This window comes from Bufo gargarizans, chromosome 3, assembly GCF_014858855.1.
Source record: "Bufo gargarizans isolate SCDJY-AF-19 chromosome 3, ASM1485885v1, whole genome shotgun sequence".
Lineage (NCBI taxonomy): Eukaryota > Metazoa > Chordata > Amphibia > Anura > Bufonidae > Bufo > Bufo gargarizans.
The window spans coordinates 218849444-218863454 of NC_058082.1; the positions used below are offsets into that span (position 1 = coordinate 218849444).

The following is a 14011-nucleotide window of genomic DNA, read 5'->3' on the forward strand; positions in this document are numbered from 1 at the left end:
TTCTGTCACCCCACTAAACCGTTTTTTTTTTGTTTACTTATAATCCCTATAGTGTGATTTCTGCATACATAAATTAACCCCTTAAGGACCCTATAGGGTTCTGTACTGTATTTTACAGACATCAGACCCACTGAATCTTCAAGAACCAAGTGGGTCTGGGTCAAAAAAAAAAAAAAAGTTAAGATAAAAAAAAAACATTTATCACTGAATAAAAATTAAAAAAATAAAATACACTACACATATTAGGTATTGCCGCGTCCGTAACGACCTGATCTATAAAACGGTCATGTTACTTTCCCCGCACGGTGAACGCCATAAAAATTAAAAAATAAAAACTATGAGAAAATTGAAAATTTTGCCCACCTTACTTCCCAAAAAAGGTAATAAAAGTGATCAAAAAAGTCGCATGTACGCCAAAATAGTACCAATCAAACCGTCATCTCATCCCGCAAAAAATGAGACCCTACTCAAGATAATCGCCCAAAAACTGAAAAAACTATGGCTCTTAGACTATGGAAACACTAAAACATGATTTTTTTTGTTTCAAAAATAAAATCATTGTGTAAAACTTACATAAATAAAAATAAAGCATACATATTAGGTATCGCCGCGTCCGTATCGACCGGCTCTATAAAAATATCACATGACCTAACCCCTCAGGTGACCACCGTAAAATAATAAAAACGGTGTAAAAAAAGCAATTTTTTGCCATCTTACGTCACAAAAAGTGTAATAGCAAGCGATCAAAAAGTCATATGCACCCCAAAATAGTGCCAGTCATCTCATCCCGCAAAAAATTTGACCCTACTCAAGATAATCGCCCAAAAACTGAAAAAACTATGGCTCTTAGACTATGGAGACACTAAACAATTTTTTGGTTTTAAAAATGAAGTTATTGTATAAAACTTACATAAATAAAAAAAATTGTATACATATTAGGTATCGCCACATCCGTGACAACCTGCTCTATAAAATTACCACATGATCTAACCTGTCAGATGAATGTTGTAAATAACAAAAAAAAGTGCCAAAAAAGCTATTTCTTGTTACCTTGCCGCACAAAAAGTGTAATATAGAGCAACCAAAAATCATATGTACCCTAAACTAGTACCAACAATACTGCCACCCTATTCCGTACTTTCTAAAATGGGGTCACTTTTTTGGAGTTTCTACTCTAGGGGTGCATCAGGGGGGCTTCAAATGGGACATGGTGTCAAAAAAACTGTCCAGCAAAATCTGCCTTCCAAAAACCGTATGGCATTCCTTTCCTTCTGCGCCCTGCCGTGTGCCCGTACAGCAGTTTACGACCACATATGGGGTGGTTCTGTAAACTACAGAATCAGGGCCATAAATAATGAGTTTTGTTTGGCTGTTAACCCTTGCTTTGTAACTGGAAAAAAATATTAAAATGGAAAATCTGCCAAAAAAGTGAAATTTTGAAATTGTATCTCTATTTTCCATTAAATCTTGTGCAACACCTAAAGGGTTAACAAAGTTTGTAAAATCAGTTTTGAATACCTTGAGGGGTGTAGTTTCTTAGATGGGGTCACTTTTTTGGAGTTTCTACTCTAGGGGTGCATCAGGGGGCTTCAAATGGGACATGGTGTAAAAAAAACTGTCCAGCAAAATCTGGCTTCCAAAAACCATACGGCGCACCTTTCACTCTACGCCCCGCTGTGTGGCCATACAGTAGTTAACGGCCACATATGGGGCGTTTCTGTAAACAGCAGAGTCAGGGCAATAAAGATACAGTCTTGTTTGGCTGTTAACCCTTGCTTTGTTAGTGGAAAAAATTGGTTAAAATGGAAAATTTGGCAAAAAAATTAAATTCTCAAATTTCATCCCCATTTGCCAATAACTCTTGTGCAACACCTAAAGGGTTAACGAAGTTTGTAAAATCAGTTTTGAATACCTTGAGGGGTGTAGTTTATAGAATGGGGTCATTTTGGGTGGTTTCTATTATGTAAGCCTCGCAAAGTGACTTCAGAGCTGTAGTGGTCCCTAAAAATTTGGTTTTTGTAAATTTCGGAAAAATTTCAAGATTTGCTTCTAAACTTCTAAGCCTTGTAACATCCCCAAAAAATAAAATATCATTCCCAAAATAATTCAAACATGAAGTAGACATATGGGGAATGTTAAGTCATCACAATTTTGGGGGGTATTACTATGTATTACAGAAGTAGAGAAACAAACTTTGAAATTTGCTAATTTTTCAAAATTTTTGGTAAATTAGGTATTTTATTATGCAAACAAATTTTTTTATTTTTTTTTACTTTATTTTACCAGTGTCATGAAGTACAATATGTGACGAAAAAACAATCTCAGAATGGCCTGGATAAGTCAAAGTGTTTTAAAGTTATCAGCACTTAGTGACACTGGTCAGATTTGCAAAAAATGGCCTGGTCCTTAAGGTGAAATAGGGCCGTGTCCTTAAGGGGTTATAAAAGTAGAGAAATTTAAATTTGGAAAATTGCAAATTTTTCCTAAATTTTTTTAAGTTTGGTATTTTTTAAATAAATAAAAATGATAAATTTTTACTTAATTTTACCAGTGTCATGAAGTGAGAAAACAATCTCAGAATGGCATGGATAAGTAAAAGTGTTTAAAAGTTATCTCGACAAAGTGACACTGGTCAGATTTGCAAAAAATGGCCTGGTCCTTAAAATTAGCCAGGTGCTTAAGGGGTTAAAAAGAATTTTACGATATGATAGCCTTTTCTGCTTTGACATCTTTCAAAAATGTACCATATGCAACTAGAGACTACAGTATTTTTCTGCAACGAAATACAGTAATGAAAGAACTGTCGCACTGTGTCCCTCATAGTTAACCACCTCCGGACCGCCTAACGCACATGTGCGTTCCGGAGGTGGCAGCGCTGCGCACAGTCACACCGAGACGCGAGTATGCGCAGTTCGCGCCGGCATTTCGTTCAGGACCATTTCGTCAGCAACCTGCCAGCCAATGATCGTGGCTGGCAGGTTGCTGATTTTTAAAAAAGCCAATCACAGAGCCATATAGCAGATCATATTTGTAAATATGATCTGTTATATGGCTGCCTGCTCCTCTGCTGGTTCTTTTCGTCGGTTGGATCCAGCAGAGGAGCAGGCTTCACAGTGAGTACACCAAACACTACACTATAGCCCCTGATCACCCCCCTGAACCCCAATTAACCCTTTGATCACCCCTGTCAATCACAAGTGAAAAGAAAAAAGTGATCAGTGCAAACTGTCACTTTTTTTTTTCACTGTTATTGACCGTTAGGTTTTAGGTATAGTTTAGGTCCCTTGGTTAGGTAGTTAGCGATCAGTTAGCGCCCAGCCCACCGCACCGCAGTCCGTTATTCGCTGATTAGCGTATCGCTAATCAGCATTTGTACTTTTATAGTATCTGGAAGTGATCAAAACTGATCACGGTCAGATCTATAATTGTATTAGTGTCACTTTAGTTCGCCCTCCACCCAAAACGCAGTGTTTGCCCGATCAGGCCTGATCGGTCGCCCACACGTGCGTTCGCCCACACCCGCCCCACCGCAGTGACAAAAAAAAAAATTTTTTTTGATCACTGCACATTCACTTTACACGCACTGCGGCGATAAAAAAATCAGTTTTGATATTTTTTATCAACCGCAGCGGCCTCCGGTACTTCGCTAGCCTCCCCTTTGTAAGACAGGCTTGCTTTTTTTTTCTTGGGTAGTCTCAGGGAATACCCCTAAATTTAGTTGCCCACATGTCTAACAGGGGGTATTCCTCTGAAGAGGCCTACAGGCTTCTGACCCAGTCGGATGAGGAGTGGGAACCCTCATCTGATGAATCCAGCGGGTCAGAATACGAACCTGTAGAAAGCAGTGGCTCTCTGACCCAAAGTTCGGACGAGGAGGCTGAGGTCCCTGATAGCACCAGGCGTACCCGGCCCCGTGTCGCTTGACCGCAGGTTGCGCAGGATCCGCTTCAAGAGCAGCAGAGTGGGGCTGGTGCTGTCGGATTACGTGGTGAGGCATACACCAGCAGCCCAGCCCTCCCTGGACCTAGTACCAGCACTGCCGTACAACCTGGTGAAGTAGCGAGCACCAGAAGGGCAGTTGAAGCTGGTACGGTGGCACGTGCAGTAGTGACCCCGTCGCAGCCACCGCAAAGACGTGCCCGTAGAGCCCCTAGAATCACAGAGGTGCTGGCAAACCCTGATTGGCAGTCCCCAACTTCAGCCGCACCTGTAGTTTTCCCTTTCACTGCCCAGTCTGGAGTTCGGGTTGAGACGGCTCAGATCGGTTCGGCCCTGGGATTTTTTTGAGCTGTTCTTGACTGCGGAGCTTTTAGACATAGTTGTGGCCGAAACAAACAGGTATGCCACACAATTTATCACCGCTAACCCGGGAAGCTTTTATGCCCAGCCTTTCCGGTGGAAACCAGTCCAAGTTTCCGAACTTAAAACTTTTCTGGGCCTCCTCCTCAACATGGGCCTGACAAAAAAGCATGAATTGCGGTCATATTGGTCCACGAACCCGATTCATCACATGCCCATGTTCTCTGCTGCCATGTCCAGGGCACGTTTTGAGGCCATCCTGCGGTTCCTGCACTTTAGTGACAACACCGCCTCCCGTCCCAGGGGCCACCCTGCTTTTGACCGGCTCCACAAAATTCGGCCCCTCATAGACCATTTCAACCAGAAATTTGCAGATATTTATACCCCAGAGCAAAACATCTGCATAGACGAGTCCCTGATACATTTTACCGGGCGCCTTGGCTTCAAACAATACATCCCAAGCAAGCGCGCCCGGTATGGGGTCAAATTGTATAAGCTCTGTGAAAGGGCCACAGGCTATACCCACAAATTTCGGGTCTATGAGGGAAAAGATCAGACCCTGGAGCCGGTCGGTTGCCCTGACTACCTGGGGAGCAAGTGGGAAGACAGTTTGGGACTTGGTGTCACCCTTATTCGGCAAGGGGTACCATCTTTATGTGGACAATTTTTACACAAGTGTGGCCCTCTTTAGGCATTTGTTTCTAGAACGGATTGGCGCCTGTGGTACCGCGCGAACTAGTCGCGCGGGCTTCCCCCAACGGCTCGTTACCACCCGTCTTGCAAGGGGGCAGAGGGCCGCACTGTGTAACGAAGAACTGCTCGCGGTGAAATGGAGAGACAAGCGTGACGTTTACATGCTCTCCTCCATTCACGCAGACACGACAATACAAATTGAGCGAGCAACCCGTGTCATTGAAAAGCCCCTCTCAGTCCACGACTATAACCTCCACATGGGAGGGGTCGACTTCAATGACCAGATGTTGTCTCCGTATTTAGTTTCCCGACGCACCAGACGCTGGTATAAGAAGGTGTCTGTATATTTAATTCAATTGGCTCTGTACAATAGTTTTGTTCTCTACAGTAAGGCTGGGAGAACTGGATCCTTCCTCAAATTTCAGGAAGAGATCATCGAGAACCTCCTGTATCCAGGAGGTTCCGTGGCCCCAACCACCAGTGTAGTTAGCCGTCTACACGAGCGACATTTCCCCAATGTCGTTCCTGGTACCTCAACCCAACCGTCACCCCGAAAAAGATGTCGTGTCTGTAGCAGGAGTGGAATAAGGCGTGACACCCGCTATTTCTGTCCTGACTGTCCGGACCACCCTGCCCTATGCTTTGGAGAGTGTTTCCGGAAGTACCACTCACAGGTACACTATTAGCATAGGGATCATCTCACCAGGATAGGCACACAGGGCTATTAGGGCCCATTCACTCACTGCTGCTGCAAACGTCTCCTTTCACATGGGACAAAGTGCATAACGCACTTCGCCACATCTTTGGGCGATTTGCGCTTTGCACATTGTCCCATGGGGAAGGAGAGGTTTGTTCTATAAAGGTAAAAAAACAAAAAAAAAAAACAAAAAAAAAAAAACAGGTAAGCAAACAGGTTAATGTTTAGTTCCAAAAGTTAAAGTTACATGTTCTGTTCCAAAGTTAATAAAATTATTGCGTTGTGGCCTGTTTTTTTTTTTTTTTTTTACCTTCCAGGTGGACCAACCGATCGACCAGCTGCAGCACCGATGTGCATTCTGACAGAAGCATTGCGCTGCTGTCAGATTACACGCAAGTCGGTGTATGCGGCGCTGCAAGACGGGATTTTCTCCTCTGCAGTGACAGATACGTTTGCCGAGGCATACGAGCTGAGGAGGAGGCGGCGTTCCTATGCTTTGGCAAGCACTTTGTATATATATATATATATATATATATATATATATATATATAATAAATAAAAAATCCCGGCAATGATTTATTCATCCACATCGATTGATGCGAATGGAGAAATCTGGTTTGCCAGGGCATACGAGCTAAGTGGGTATGGATGTAGGGCGGAGCTCCTATGTCCTGGCAGACGCCTTTCCCCTCCATTTTTTTTTTTTGGCAGAGATTTTTTCATCCACATTGATCGATGCGAATGAAGAAATCTGTGCCGTTCATTTTTTTCTTTCAGCCCAGAGGCTGAACGGAAAAAAAAATCTCATTACCTGTATGCTCAATATAAGGAGAATAGCAGAAACTCCTAATGCTGGCCATACATGTAATGATTGCGGAGACCCTCAAATGCCAGGGCAGTACAAACACCCCACAACTGACCCCATTTTGGAAAGAAGACACCCCAAGGTATTTGCTGAGGGGCATATTGAGTCCATGAAAGATTGAAATTTTTGTCCTAAGTTAGCGGAAAGTGAGACTTTGTGAGAAAAAAAATAAAAATCAATTTCCGCTAACTTATGCAAAAAAAAAAAACATTCAATGAACTTGCCAGGCCCCTCATTGGATACCTTGGGGTGTCTTCTTTCCAAAGTGGGGTCACATGTGGGGTATTTATACTGCCCTGGCTTTTTAGGGGCCCTAAAGCGTGAGAAGAAGTCTGGGATCCAAATGTCTAAAAATGCCCTCCTAAAAGGAATTTGGGCCCCTTTGCGCATCTAGGCTGCAAAAAAGTGTCACACATCTGGTATCGCCGTACTCAGGAGAAGTTGGGGAATGTGTTTTGGGGTGTCATTTTACATATACCCATGCTGGGTGAGAAAAATATCTTGGTCAAATGCCAACTTTGTATAAAAAAATGGGAAAAGTTGTCTTTTGCCAATATATTTCTCTCACCCAGCATGGGTATATGTAAAATGACACCCCAAAACACATTCCCCAACTTCTCCTGAGTACGGCGATACCAGATGTGTGACACTTTTTTGCTGCCAAGGTGGGCAAAGGGGCACATATTCCAAAGTGCACCTTTCGGATTTCACCGGTCATTTTTTACAGATTTGGATTGCAAAGTACTTCTCACACATATGGGCCCCTAAATTGCCAGGGCAGTATAACTACGCCACAAGTGACCCCATTTTGGAAAGAAGACACCTCAAGGTATTCCGTGAGGGGCATGGCGAGTTCCTAGAATTTTTTATTTTTTGTCGCAAGTTAGTGGAATATGAGACTTTGTAAGGAAAAAAGAGAAAAAAAAAAATCATCATTTTCCGCTAACTTGTGACAAAAAATAAAAAATTCTAGGAACTCGCAGTGCCCCTCACGGAATACCTTGGGGTGTCTTCTTTCCAAAATGGGGTCACTTGTGGCGTAGTTATACTGCCCTGGCAATTTAGGGGCCCAAATGTGTGAGAAGTACCTTGCAATCAAAATGTGTAAAAAATGGCCTGCAAAATCTGAAAGGTGCACTTTGGAATATGTGCCCCTTTGCCCACCTTGGCAGCAAAAAAGTGCGACACATCTGGTATCGCCGTACTCAGGAGAAGTTGGGGAATGTGTTTTGGGGTGTCATTTTACATATACCCATGCTGGATGAGAGAAATATCTTGGCAAAAGACAACTTTTCCCATTTTTTTATACAAAGTTGGCATTTGACCAAGATATTTTTCTCACCCAGCATGGGTATATGTAAAATGACACCCCAAAACACATTCCCCAACTTCTCCTGAGTACGGCGATACCAGATGTGTCACACTTTTTTGCTGCCAAGGTGGGCAAAGGGGCACATATTCCAAAGTGCACCTTTCGGATTTCACCGGTCATTTTTTACAGATTTTGATTGCAAAGTACTTCTCACACATATGGGCCCCTAAATTGCCAGGGCAGTATAACTACGCCACAAGTGACCCCATTTTGGAAAGAAGACACCCCAAGGTATTCCGTGAGGGGCATGGCGAGTTCCTAGAATTTTTTATTTTTTGTCGCAAGTTAGTGGAATATGAGACTTTGTAAGGAAAAAAGAGAAAAAAAAAAATCATCATTTTCCGCTAACTTGTGACAAAAAATAAAAAGTTCTATGAACTCACTATGCCCATCAGCGAATACCTTAGGGTGTCTACTTTCCGAAATGGGGTCATTTGTGGGGGTTTTCTACTGTTTGGGCATTGTAGAACCTCAGGAAACATGACAGGTGCTCAGAAAGTCAGAGCTGTTTCAAAAAGCGGAAATTCACATTTTTGTACCATAGTTTGTAAATGCTATAACTTTTACCCAAACATTTTTTTTTTATCAAAGACATGTAGAACAATAAATTTGGCGAAAAATTAATATATGGATGTCGTTTTTTTTGCAAAATTTTACAGCTGAAAGTGAAAAATGTCATTTTTTTGCTAAAAAATCGTTACATTTTGATTAATAACAAAAAAAGTAAAAATGCCAGCAGCAATGAAATACCACCAAATGAAAGCTCTATTAGTGAGAAGAAAAGGAGGTAAAATTCATTTGCATGGTAAGTTGCATGACCGAGCGATAAACGGTGAAAGTAGTGTAGTGCCGAAGTGTAAAAAGTGCTCTGGTCATGAAGGGGGTTTCACCTAGCGGGGCTGAAGTGGTTAAAGGGCTTCTGTCACCCCACTAAACCGTTTTTTTTTTGTTTACTTATAATCCCTATAGTGTGATTTCTGCATACATAAGCAAAATAATCATTTCGGTCCAGTAGAATTAGTTAAAAACGTAATTTTAAAATATGCAAATTACCTTGCTACCAGCAAGTAGGGCGGCTACTTGCTGGTAGCCGCCGCATCCTCCGATCCTAAAGACGCCCCCTCCGCATGTTGATTGACAGGGCCAGGGAACGGGATCGATCTCTGCTGGCCCTGTTTGAATTCAAAATATCACGCCTGCGCCGTACCTGTCTTCAATCGGTGCAGGCGCACTCGCTCGGCCGCTCCATCCTCAATGCGCCTGCGCCGGGATGCACTGTTGATGGGGTATCTGCTGCTGACACACTTATGGGGATACTTTTTACAATTACACACTGTTATGAGGGATACTTTATTAGAGTGACACACTGTTGGCATACGTTAAGGCAGGCATGTAGGGAAGCACGTAAAGGCGGAGCAGCTGAAGGAAAGCCTGCACCCCTCCCCCCCGTCTCCCTTCACCAACACACTGACCTTTTCCCCCCACTTTGGGGGGGTGGGAGTGTGTCTTATAAAGCAAAAAGTACCGTAAATGTGGGTTTCTATATAAAACCATCCTAAGGGAGTAATGTGCTATATGTTGGGACTAAAGCAGGTTTAGGGGGATGTGCTATATGATAGCACCAACTTAAAAAAGGATATGCTGTAGAATGTGAAATACAAGACAGGGGAATGTTCTTTATGTTAGGATTAATACAGGAGTAGGGTTGTTGCGGGTATCGAAATATCGATACCCAATCGATACTTTTGTCCCATTATCGATACGATACCGGGATTTGATATTTATCTATACTAGGTTGACCAGATGAGGGGTTAACTGCCGCTGATCTGCTGCCGGCACGGCACCCGCCTCCTGTATTAAAAGGTTAATTATCATTGCTGGTGCAGTGTGCCCGCCACCCTTCCTCCCCAGTATTAAAAACATTAGTGTAGCAGTGTGCCGATCCCCCCTTCAACCCCCCCCCCCCCAGTATTAAAATCATTGGTGGCAGTGGCCACAGGGTCCCCTCCCCTCGTCCTCATTGGTGGCAGTTCTGATCGGAGTCCCAGCAATGTAATTCTGGGGCTCCGATTGGTTACCATGGCAGCCAGGACTCTAATAAAGCCCTGGCTGCCATGGTAAGCTCCCTGCTACTGTGTGTACTATGCAAAGGGCAGCAGGGAGCGTCTGCAGTCCTACTCACCCTGATAGAGCTCTATTAGGGTGAATAGGACAAGGGATTTAAAAAATCCCAGATTCTAGCCCCTAAGGGGGGAAATAGTTATTAAATATAAAGTAAAAAAAAGAATATTACGTATAAATCACACCCTTTCCCAATTTTACATATAAAATATATAAACAATAAATAAATAAACATATCACATATCACCACATCCATAAAGTCCAAACTATTAAACTAAAAATTAAAAAATCTCCTATGTGGTGAACGCCAGAACAGAAAAAAAAAAAAAAACTGCGATTCTCCATTTTTAAAAATGCGGAATGCACGTGGATTTTTTGCTGTTTTATTTTTTTCGCGTCGTATCAAATGGTATCGAGTATCGCAATATTTTATGGTATCGAAACCGAATCAAAATGTTGGTATCGCAACAACCCTATACAGGAGTATATGTGGTTTATAGTAGGACTGCTGCAAAGGAAAAAGTGCTGCATTCACAAGTCTCTGCAAAAGAAAAAGGCAAGAGGTGCTCTCCTTAAATAGGTAGTTAAAGAGTACTTCATAAGATCCCCTTACGAGGCTTGGATGCCCCCTTAGCACTGGTAGAGGCTTGGATGCCAACAGCAAGCGGCAGCTCCATCTCTCTGGTCTGGTCGTCCCACTGTTATTCATATGAAAGTAGTATTCACAAGGCTGACACAGAAGGGGACATGCATGTAATAGGTTGACTGATTTATTTTGAAATTGTTCCCAGTATGTGTCCATGATAAGGAAATCATACTGTGATCCTCACAGACGACAGTGATCAGCATTATATTAGGAAAGGCAATAAAATGATGGGACTTAGAGGTCTGCTGAATGATGGAAGCATGAAGTACATAGACTGGGTAGTACGTCATCTGAGAAACATGGGGGTTGGGTAAGATGGAGAGGGGGTAAAAAGAATTTCCCTGTCCTTGATCATCAGATATTTCAGTGATTAGACATGGAAATAAGAATTTAATACTTTACATATTCCACCATTGGGAATGGCATAGTTCATGAGCACATTAATCTGATGTTACACTTCTTCAATTCATTTAGAACAAGACTATATGGACCAGTTATTTACCTTTCCAGCACAACTGCTTGCAATAGTATAATACACCTATGTTTTGTATGAAACATATATGCCGGTATGTGATTGACAAATAATATTTAAAAGTAAAATAAATTCTGAGGGCACAATTATTCTGCATATGATCCCTAATGCATGTATACAGTATAGACCCCAAAAGGTATACCAGACCAACAGATATGGAGGCATATTAAAGGGGTTCTGCAGTTTTTTAAACGGATGATCTATCCTCTGGATAGATCATCAGCATCTGATTGGGCGAGGGTCCGACACCTGGGACCCCTGCCGATCAGCTGTTTGAGAAGGCAGCGGCGCTGGCAGTAGCGCCACGGCCTTCTCGCTGTTTACCACCCAGTGACGTTATGACTAGTATCACTGGCCTGGGCGCGGCTAAGCTCCATTCAAGTGAACAGAGCTCAGCCGTGCCCAGGCCATTGATACTAGTTGTGACGTCACTAGGTAAACAGTGAGAAGGCTGCGGCGCTACTGCCAGCGTCGCTGCCTTCTCAAACAGCTGATCGGCAGGGGGTCCCGGGTGTTGGACCCCCGCCGATCAGATGCTGATGATCTATCCAGAGGATAGATCATCGGTTTAAAAAAACTGCAGAATCCCTTTAACCCTACCCTCATAAATGTAATTGGGAGAAAGTGATATTATAATTGTTTGGAAAAGAGAAGGAAAATATGAGAAGGCGCTATCATTACAATATGCATACATCGGTTGAGAAATGTTCCTGAAAGCACAATCTATATTTCCTCAGCAATACAGATTAATAATAATATGGAACGTCATCATAATCAACCATGCTATTTTATTATTACATGGGCAAGTGTAATTTTGGAGGAAATAAAGACATGATCCCCATCAAGTAATTTATGCTGATTAAAATTTAGAAGACAAGAACCAATTAACAAAAGTGTAAAACACAAGACAAATGTCAAATATAAATCATGTAGTATATGGAATTTGTCTGCAAATGAATTGTCGAAGCTTTAGATATTGGTGACCTATAAATTACTGACTGGTGGGGTCCAGCACCTTGCACCATTGCTGATCAGCTGGTCTCAGCAGCCGCTGGCACTGGAGATAACACAGTGTACAGCACCAGAAGCAGACAGCTCTATCCACAGTGTAGTGACAGTGCTGGGTTTCCTCAGGTCAGTTCCCCTTCACTTGATAGGATATTACCATCTAAAGCCAGGACAACCCTTTTAATAACTTGTCTTGATTTGAATTTTATAGGCAAAAAAGGTGATATAAGACATATGTTCTACTGATGGACACACAAAGGCCTCATGGTACAGCAGACAGCCTCCTGTGGAATGTTCTGAGCAATCATGGTATCATCTGGTGGAAGATAAGCGGTACAATACAAAATGACATCCATAATGGAGCATGTCAATAAATCATCCTCCACCATTGTTGCTTATGCCTACATAGGTCATTTTCCACACATGAATGAACCTATGGTGGACTTGAAAGGGTTATATATCCCATCACAGCATATGCAAAATATCTTCAGTGCAAATACCTTTAAAAATGCAAAAAGCTTCATATAAGTTCACAATAATGATTCTGATGAGGTTCACTATTGTTCAAAGAACTGTGTTACATATGCCATACAATCTCCCTGCACCCCACATCCTTCCAGGTCAGATGATATTGACAGACTTCTGCCTTCACGATTATTCATAAATCGTTTTCATTACTTCACATGGATGCTTCACAGTTCACCTTTCAGGAGATCTTGTCATCAGAAGTTAGAGCAAGTACCTCCAACTCAATGATTTTATCTCAAGTTCGTTTACTAGGCTTGGACATATGGCCGTCAATGCTGCTGTTAACACGCTGGCTTGCAGCACAGTGGGTATGGACAATATGCCCATTGGGGCTTCTGACAAACACCGGTTCTTGGAATGGCTTCCGGCACACGTGGCAAAATTTCTTTTCTGAAAGAATTACTGGCTTATCCCTCATATTGAGCTGGAAAAAAGGTAAGAGAATGTAATTGTGTTAATCTACAAAATGTAATTGAACATCTTAAAGGGGTAATTCAGATTAGGATGGCCTATCATCAGGAAAGGCCACCATTATCATGTCGGCACCCAATGTCAAATAGCTGTTTGCACAGGAAAATGCTGCAATACCCTTCACCGCCACTACTAAACAGACTGTATCCATATAGACAGACCAATATTAAAAAGGGGACACTTGCCTACAGAGGTTTAGTATGTCACATCCTCCTTTCTGCCATTTCTATCACCTCTAAATGGAAATCTATACATTCCCCTAAGATACTTAATGTAATTCAAAGGGTTAATAAAACGTGCCTCTATGAACAAATCATGGCCTTCGCCATGGCGGGTATGGAAGGCATCACGATATATGTCCCCCTCCTAATCCCGATACCTGATTGGACAGAAGTCCTTGCAATATGTTCCCTGTCTCCCTGGTACTTTCCGAGGAACTGTTGGTTGTTCTGTAATACCTATTTAATAGCGCTAATCATTTGTGATGCCCTATGTGTTATCTCCCTTGTCTGGGAGACATGTTATACACTTATGCCTGCACATGAGCTTTCTCACCTGCGTGTGAGTATTAACCGTGCTTGTTTGAAAATATCTCAATAAAAAACTTATTGATTCTAAAAAGGGGACACCGTGCTTGCATGTCTAATGACCCAGAGTGGGCATTACCACCTCCTTTGTACTCCCACTATCTTGGTTGGTGCAGCCTGCGTCATTTCTGATATTTAATGTCATTTCCTGCAATGTGTGTATTCATATTTCCTTTTAAACTACTGTTTAAA

At 42.3% G+C, this 14011-nt stretch overlaps 1 protein-coding gene across 1 annotated transcript in view; it reads right to left on the reverse strand.

The window, feature by feature from the left end:
- Positions 1–11993: 11993 nt before the first annotated feature.
- Positions 11994–14011, reverse strand: part of TGFBRAP1 (transforming growth factor beta receptor associated protein 1) — a 50278-nt gene continuing 48260 nt past the window's right edge. The window contains exon 12 of the mRNA XM_044286730.1: positions 11994–13185. Coding sequence (XP_044142665.1) covers positions 12997–13185 — 189 coding nt within the window. The 3' untranslated portion in view covers positions 11994–12996. The remainder of the gene's footprint in view (positions 13186–14011) is intronic.